At 45.1% G+C, this 8,158-nt stretch overlaps 1 protein-coding gene across 1 annotated transcript in view; it reads left to right on the top strand.

Moving 5' to 3' along the window:
- Window positions 1-6,196, top strand: part of LOC139057065 (uncharacterized) — a 41,475-nt gene extending 35,279 nt beyond the window's left edge. The window contains exon 3 of the mRNA XM_070534858.1: window positions 5,902-6,196. Within this exon, the coding sequence (XP_070390959.1) occupies window positions 5,902-6,015 (114 nt within the window). The 3' untranslated portion in view covers window positions 6,016-6,196. The remainder of the gene's footprint in view (window positions 1-5,901) is intronic.
- The last annotated feature ends 1,962 nt before the right edge of the window (window positions 6,197-8,158 follow it).

Here is an 8,158-nt window from a genome sequence, read left to right on the forward strand (position 1 = left end):
CTGACACAAGGAAGGAAACCTGAAGCAGCGCTGTATTATGTTGAGTCTGTGTGTCCTTGTACTTGAACACTGACAAAAAATTTGTTTGAAATATGGGCTCCCTGTGCAATGACTAACAGAGGACCTGCGTCACAAAACTCCTATGCATGCAGCCGCGTAGAGACCGTTTTTTCATGGGTGCCACCATATTGCTAAGCAGTGGCGCCATCTATGGGCAGTCGGGATGCTGGCTTGGGCGAGCGCACCGTTTTGCATGGCAGGTATACGCTCGGCGGTAGTTGCTGGCGTTTGTTTTCGCGCTCGTGCTGTCTATTTAGTATGACGTGCGTCTTCTACGTGATAAAGTTCCTGTGAGACGTGTTCAAGTGGTTTCAGTCGGCATGGCCGCAGTTTCAGCTGGCGTTGAGGCGGACGGAGCCCCCAGCGCGATGTGTGCGCGCATGTTCGAGCCTACAATCAACGTCGGAGATCAACTGTGTAATTCTCAAAGTTCCATTCACTAATGTGATCTTGTTGCAGTATTATCCTCTCGTTCTAAGCTGCAGTTTAGGAGCAATGAAACTTACCCGACTATCGTAACAGCGTAGGTACCGTTCTGGTACTATAGCAGCTGTGCTGTTATACTTTGACAAGCGTTTAAACTGTTAGCTGCAGATTACACTGCATGACGACTTGGTTCGGTGGATGAGGTTACCGCTCATAAAAAAGATAGCTTTGGGTACTGATGACAGCACACGTTAAAGTGTGCATTAAGCTTGTCCAGCAAAGCAACCGTTTACGAACTGCGCGAGCATCCTAAGCAGTGGTAGGTCTTCTGTATAGCACATGGTCCAAGCAGACGGCATCAAGGTTTTAGAGATCTAAAAACATTGGGCGGCATGACTTTGCGAGGTCGTATTGCGGCGTTAGCCCGTTTTCTCCTTTTTCGAGAAAGAGGATTATAACGGTTTTATTCTTCGGTTGTCTCCGTTCCGTTCTTTACAACGCAGTCACACATATTGCGGAAATTTTGTCCTCAAAAATAGCCATCGCATTCTTTTTATGCGATCCCTCTGATCTATTATATCTTTACAAGGCAAAAAGGAAAGGCCGAAGCACATAGCTATATATGTATCATGCTGGCTCACCAACCGCAATGATTGCTGTGTTGAGCAGCGCCATCAGCGCCACGCAAGAGTCTAATCTAGACGTACAATGATGTGAAGCGTACTATACTTGATATGCGTGAGAACGATGCCGTTGTATCACAAATATTTGATAGCGACTGCCGCTCAGGTACTTCGTGGTTGCCTTAGGTTGGTCGTACACAAGCATGCGCTCTTATGTTTTAGTCCCTACGCCATGCGGTCAGATGGTGAGCCGATTTACCATTTCATGCTAGTAATGCTGAGACACCAGTTCTCTTCGTTCAATCAAAATCGATGTACGCAAAATAGTTCACAACCCATACACACACCGCGGCTGAGAATGCGCGTCACATGTTAGCGCCCCCATGAGATATTTCCCCGTACCGTAGCTACCGATGCACCGAAAGGCTGCCCTGACGACCTTATATGAACGGACATTGCGTAAATTTTACAAAGTACGATCTAAAACGTCTCGAAATCGTTCCGCAGCACGCGACAGCAATAGTTTCAAGCACCGCTGCGCTGGATCGCCCAAGCCAGAGAGGAGGAAAGGCTCGCCGCGCGCCATTTCCTCATCGCCCGATGAAACGGTCTATACTAGAATTGCTTCATTGCCTGCGTAAGCAGCAGCACGTTCTAATTTAATGAGACTTTAATGCGCGTTTTATCTCGTTTTTCCTTGATTTGAAGAGCGGATAGTGTGAGTGTGAGATGTGCGGGAAAGAGGAAAATGTGTCATCAGTGCTTCGAAAGTGCAGTCAGTATGCTTGAACTGTCCAAATCTTTCCATCTTTCATTAAACTTTTTCTCGCTGCCATACTATAAACGGTACTCACGTAAAAGGTTAACCAGAAAGCGAGTTCGTAATGCTTCTTCGCACAATGTCAATTATTACCGAGTTAACACTTGCACCGCAACATTATGCTGATACGGAGCGGGTGCGCATGAAATAAATACGTTGTGTAAAGGATTAAGTGCACGAAGCAATGAGAAAGGAATAGAGGACAGCCAGTTAGAAGTAAAGCAGGCGTTCGGCGAAACGGCCTCTTGGCTTGTCTCGCTTATTATGGTGCAGTTGACAGGATACGCAAGGAGATATGTCGTGATCCGTCGAAGCCACCTACTCGGGGTTCATTGCACTATAGTTGGCCGAATGCACAGATGTTCACCCCCTGCTGAGCGATTTGTCGCTGGTGGAAGCCAGTGAGAACAACACCGCTGAGGTCATTATTATCAGAGACCTGCCCATACAGACCAAATTTCCCTATTAAAAACGAAAGAGACGCAGTTATCGGTGTAGACGCAGCTGTCTCTTCCTTCGAACAAGGAAAAGCTCGCTCTGCCGCCTTGCCAATATGTGGCCACATCGTCTCTGATTGACGTCCCAGCTTCTGAACAGGAAAGGCCCTCTGATCCACTTTTGTGCATGGACGGCTTGGCAGCATGTCACATTTTGTCGAGATCAGCTAACTCAAGCATATCGGCTAGCCGTTGTCCGTCGGCGTCAATGCTGTTAAGACCCACGTGACGGCTGGGCAGATTGCCTCGTTGTTTGCACGGACGGAACATCAGTTGTGAATGCTTGTTTCAAGACTTATGCAATGGAATTGTCTTTCCTATATTTACGCAGAGGATCGTTGTGATGTGACTGCTATGATGTTTCTTTCTGCGAGATTGTTTGCCGCAAGCTGTAAGGAGACTGCTGGGAGATGTTAGTAGTACACGCCGGGAATTTCTCGACTGCTGCATCACCTGTACACAGCACCGCAAATTAGGGTGGGAGCTGCTAGGGACACTCTGTGCACGTTGACATTAGCTGCCGTTATGCGTTAATAATGCTTCGTTTATGCATAATTAATTATGCATTTATGCATCTTGAAGCTGGTCTATCGACTTTGCAGCTGTTGGTGACGTCCTCAGTGTTTTGCATCTAATTGAGGAGACTACTTGAACTGCTTGTAGCATCAAAAAAAAATTGGATGCACATGAAAACTGCGGTCCCATGACAGCGTTCTGTGCTTCCTCAGTTTATGCTTCTTCTTCTTCAATTTGGTAAACTTCTCTCGGTTACATGTCATTCACTGCTAATTTTCAATTCTTCCATGCCCTCCCATAAACTTGCCAAGTTTAGTCTCCCAATGTGTCTTGTACATGATGTCGTCATGATGCACCTTTGTATTTGAGTCCTGCGATGGTATTCTCGGACGCTTATTTTCTGCAATACTTTCACTTTTCGGAACGTAGTACAAGGCACGTGAGATGATTCGAGTGGTTTTGCTGAACCAGCGAATCAGCACGGACTGAACGTGATACCTCCGAAAGCGATCATCTTAGAATACGACCCCTGGGTTGCATGAAAATTTTATTGCTGGCAAATCAATTCTGCTGAAGCCCGAAAAGTGGATGCAGGTACATAAAAAGGAAACAATACTGTTTTTTTTTAAAGTATGCCGAATGGTTCTTTTATATAAGACTGTGGTATAACATAGTGCTTTGAAGTGTGTAGTTTATTATTTAAGTTCAGTAACTTTTCTTCAATATTGTTCCAGCGTGACAATGCCTTTTTTTAACCTGTGAATAAAAAAGTGCAGTAAAACGCTATGTCTACTAGTATGCATCGTGCTATTAATCCTGAAGTTTAATAATAATTGGCCAACTTGTCAAATGCTGCGCAATAAAGTAATACAAAACAACAGTGATTGCGTGGCTCACAGAACCAATTGCATGTCTTTCTCAATGAAGACATCATAGTAGACTGATAAACTGCGAACAGCATGGTATCTTTTGTGTGTTGACTCGACGTGTATAAATTGTTAAAGTAACCTGTCTGATACTTTTTTTAGATTATGCGATGAGCAGCCACCGTACATTTCTTAGGACAGCATCGCTCAAAAATTATGTCTAAAGCTTTAGTTATGTATTTCAACGCTTGAAAGCAGAAATATTCTGGTTGAAAGTATAACGCCATGTTGAAAACGGAACTTTTTTTTCCAAAACCTAGACTTCTTGTTTTTTGCTTAATTCAACGTGCGACTTATAGCAGAAAAGCTTGCAGCAACAAAATTATGGTCGTGCACAGCCTCTTTCAAAAGTCGTAGCGGAGCTTGTAACCCCACACAGCGTCCGTGAGACGGAAACTTAAGATGCCGGTTTCATGCATATCATAAGGATGCTAGGATTGTGTGACATTTTCTACATGTTTTAACGGCACTATTATGTTCCATGAAGTAATAGGGCTTCAAAAGCATTTACAGCATTTTTCCACCTGTGATACACGCGAACTCTCAGAAGGGGGACGCACTATGTTTAAGCCATGATGTTTACGCTATCCTGCCGTTTTATGCGTTAAATAAATGTAAAATTGCCTTTCTTTGTGGCGCTTACACGCTGTATTTGTCTAATTTGTGCTAATAGGTAGTGTATGGCAAGAATCGGAGTGCAAAGGTGAGGCAGACAAAAGTTTCTCGGGAATCAATACACGAAAGTCGCCGTGCGCAAAGGGCTCGGTGACAGAAGCACTTCGAAAGGTGCGTATAAAATTGGCAAATAATGTGTAGTGTGCCTGAGATAACCTGGAATACGTCTCTACATTGGGAGGAAACAGATGCAGACCTTGGTGCCCTTTCACACGTTGTCTTACCCTGATTAGGTGCTTCAATATTATGAGTTGGCAAAGTGCAACCAAACACACATATCTGTACCCTCCACTTCTATAGTTTGCGATATCTGATGGTCTCTGCCATTTCATTAATGTCAAGAAAGAGGGGCTTGACATGTTGAAGCCAGCTACAATGGAACATGACCCTTGCACAGTGAAAGCTTTTCCTACAATTTATTAGCCGCTCAAGGTGATGCGCTCTCGCTGCATTATTGATGTTTCAAAACAACCTGGAAAGAACGAGGGGCTTCACGGGAAAGTTTAGGCAAGAGCAAGAATCAGCAGGAGAAAACTTGGACTTTGGGGAGCTTTATCTGTTTTAAATGTTTTTCTTCTTGTGTGTGAACGCTAGCATTCTTTTAGTTTTTCTCAGAACACTTTTTCGCGTTTCTTGCGCACGTCAACTATCATAACTATATTTCTAAGAAAGTTTTTTCAATGATACTATGCATAACTTATTTCTTGCATACTTGACTGCAATGAGCCTCCCAAAAGCAAATCTTACGACAGCTTCTGATATGGCTCTTGCTATGATACGGCATGGTCGGCGCAATGCGATGGCGCCGACTTGGTTATCTCGCCGACAGACGACGGCGTGAGCATAGAACGCGAGCGCGAACGCTGATGTCATTGGCTTGTGCACTGTTGTTACTTCAAAGGCAAAAATAACTGTAGCAGTAGGCGTAGATTCATTAATACAACCCGTTTTCCTTTATATCGGCAAAAGCATGCAGATCACTAAGCTCAGTTTGCAGCACGCTGTTTCAGCCGTACTTCCGTACTTCAACGATTTAGGAAAAAGTGGTCAAGCAACAGTGCACCGCAGCCAAGGATCGAGCGTCGGCGCGTGTCTTGGCGTGTTCCTCCAACCGGCGCGACGCGACGCATTGGCGCGTCAGCGCAGGCCGACGCGTGCCATTGGCTTGACGCGTGACTTGACCCCATGCGGTGCCTACGGGATTTGCCCCGTATGGTAGCAAATGAATTTCTAGATAGAACTGCCATATGAGGCCTACTATGTATAAGCGCTTTTTTTTCCATAGCGGAGGTAATATTGAATACAAATTCGTTTAATGCTCTCACCTAAAGCACTTCCGTTCTTTCTCCTGCGGAAAGGTGCGCGTGGATTACATTGACAGCGCAATCCTGGACCCCATCAAGCTGCACAATTGGCGGAGCACCAACGAGGACGAGTCGACAAGCGGCGACGACTTGCGCAGAAACCCATAGGCACGCTTACAGCAAAGGAAACCTGCACCGTCGCTCATCTCTATGGCGGCAGATATCGTAAAAAGTCTTCGGTTCAGAAAACTCCGCAATTCTTGGCTTTTCAGTGCGAACAAAATGTAAGCGCAATAAAGATGCCGTTAGGCAGTCACGTTCGTTATGATAAAAGCGTTTACAAAATTTATTTATCATCATGTGCATGTCATTTACAATGTTTTCTCACATTAACGTGATGTGTACAGACTGCTCACTCACTACACTTACATGCAGGAACACTTGGGTTTGTTTATTAATCAAAGCATTAAAGAGTATTGGATTGGTACAAATACTGGGCCGAGTTTCTTATATCACACGCTGTTGTCACGAGCAACTAGCCTGGTTTTTACTCTTCCTAATGACTCGATCACTGGACCAGCGCTTTTTGTGCGATTCAGTGTATTATGCCCTGCTTTTACCTCCTTTTACCACTCCTTTTTATAAGCATAATTGAGGACTATCGCCCATGTTCACGTCTCTTAAAGAGCCCGGAGAGGCGATCGCAATACAGCACCTGTACAGGGATGAACGTGGGCGGCTCACGCGATGCATGGTACTATGAATTACTTTGATACAACGTCGCTGCACAAAAGTAGTGGTCGCGATAGCAATTACCCCACTTTGATGACCTTCAAGCTCCGCCAAAAAACACGCGAGGGAAAACTCTCAAACTTCTCTCAACTAACTTTGCGCAGCTCTCTCGAGCAACGGCTTCTGGGAATTTAGACACAGAGCAAATCATGGCAGGGACATATACCTGTACCTCAAAAAATATGAGGTCCCACGGTATCAAAGACGACTTGCATATTAGAGAACGCGAAAGATAAAGCAGGTAGACATCGCGACTCCCTGCTTCTTTGGCGCCGTCTGCATGCTATCGCAATAATAAGTCTGCATCAATGACAACACGCTCAACTGGTATAAACTCTGTCTGTACCACCTGTCTCTTCTACTCGTCATTAAATTTATCCGCGCATTAGCATGCTTCGAGCGATTTCACAAAGATCACGAAAGAGCCCTGGCCGGCAAAACGAGCTTCACCGTTGTATCGCTTTTGTGCCCAGACCACGTTATCGACCATGTGGAGAATGTTTCCCTTGTTCGCATAACTACTTGCACTCTCAACTGATTTTCTTACGCTTGTCTTTTGAGGGCGCTAAATAAAGTTAATTACAAAATGCCCGTTTTTGCATGGCAACGATCGTATGCCTACCACACGTTTTATCACGCGAAAGCCAGGACGCTCTCATCGCAAAGTTCACGTCGTTGTGTTTCAAGAGTTAATACGGCGTGTTCGACAACAATAAGGCTACTTGAACGGATCGGTTATTTGATAGCAGCTCCGGTTTCCAGACTACCGAAGTGGCTATCAGTGAATACTTGCAAGCATTTGCTATAAGCTCCTACTCTACGCACATCCACGGGTGCAATCGTCCTTGCCCACCAGAGATGGATTAGTTATATCAAGAGCTGCCGCGCAAACTATCAATGCCTTGCGCTGTTGCCCTTTAATTCATCATCATCATCATCATCATCATCATCATCATCATCATCATCACCATCATCATCAGTCGCAGCAGCCTGGTTACGCCCACTGCAGGGCAAAGGCCTCTTCCATACTTCTCCAACCACCCCAGTCATGCACTAATTGTGGGCATGTCCTCCCTGCAAACGTCTTAATCTCATCCGTTCATCTAACTTTCTGCCGCCCACTGCTACGCTTCCCTTCCCATGGAATCCAGTTTGTAACCCTTACTGACCATTGGTTTTCTTCCCTCCTCATTACAGGACCTGCCCATGCCCATTTCCTTTTCTTGATTTCAACTAAGATGTCATTAACTCGCGTTTATTCAATCACCCAATCTGCTCTTTTCTTATCCCTTAACGTTACACCCATTATTCTTCTTTCGATAGCTCGTTGCGTCGTCCCCAATTTAAGTAGAACCCTTTTCGTAAGCCTCCAGGTTTCTGCCCCGTGCGTGAGTACTGGTAAGACACAGCTGTTATACACTTTTCTCTTGCGGGATAATGGCAACCTCCGATTCATGATCTGACAATGCCTGCCAAACGCAGCCCAGCCCATTCTTATTCTTATAATTTGAGTCTCATG

This window comes from Dermacentor albipictus, chromosome 1 (genome assembly GCF_038994185.2).
Source record: "Dermacentor albipictus isolate Rhodes 1998 colony chromosome 1, USDA_Dalb.pri_finalv2, whole genome shotgun sequence".
Lineage (NCBI taxonomy): Eukaryota > Metazoa > Arthropoda > Arachnida > Ixodida > Ixodidae > Dermacentor > Dermacentor albipictus.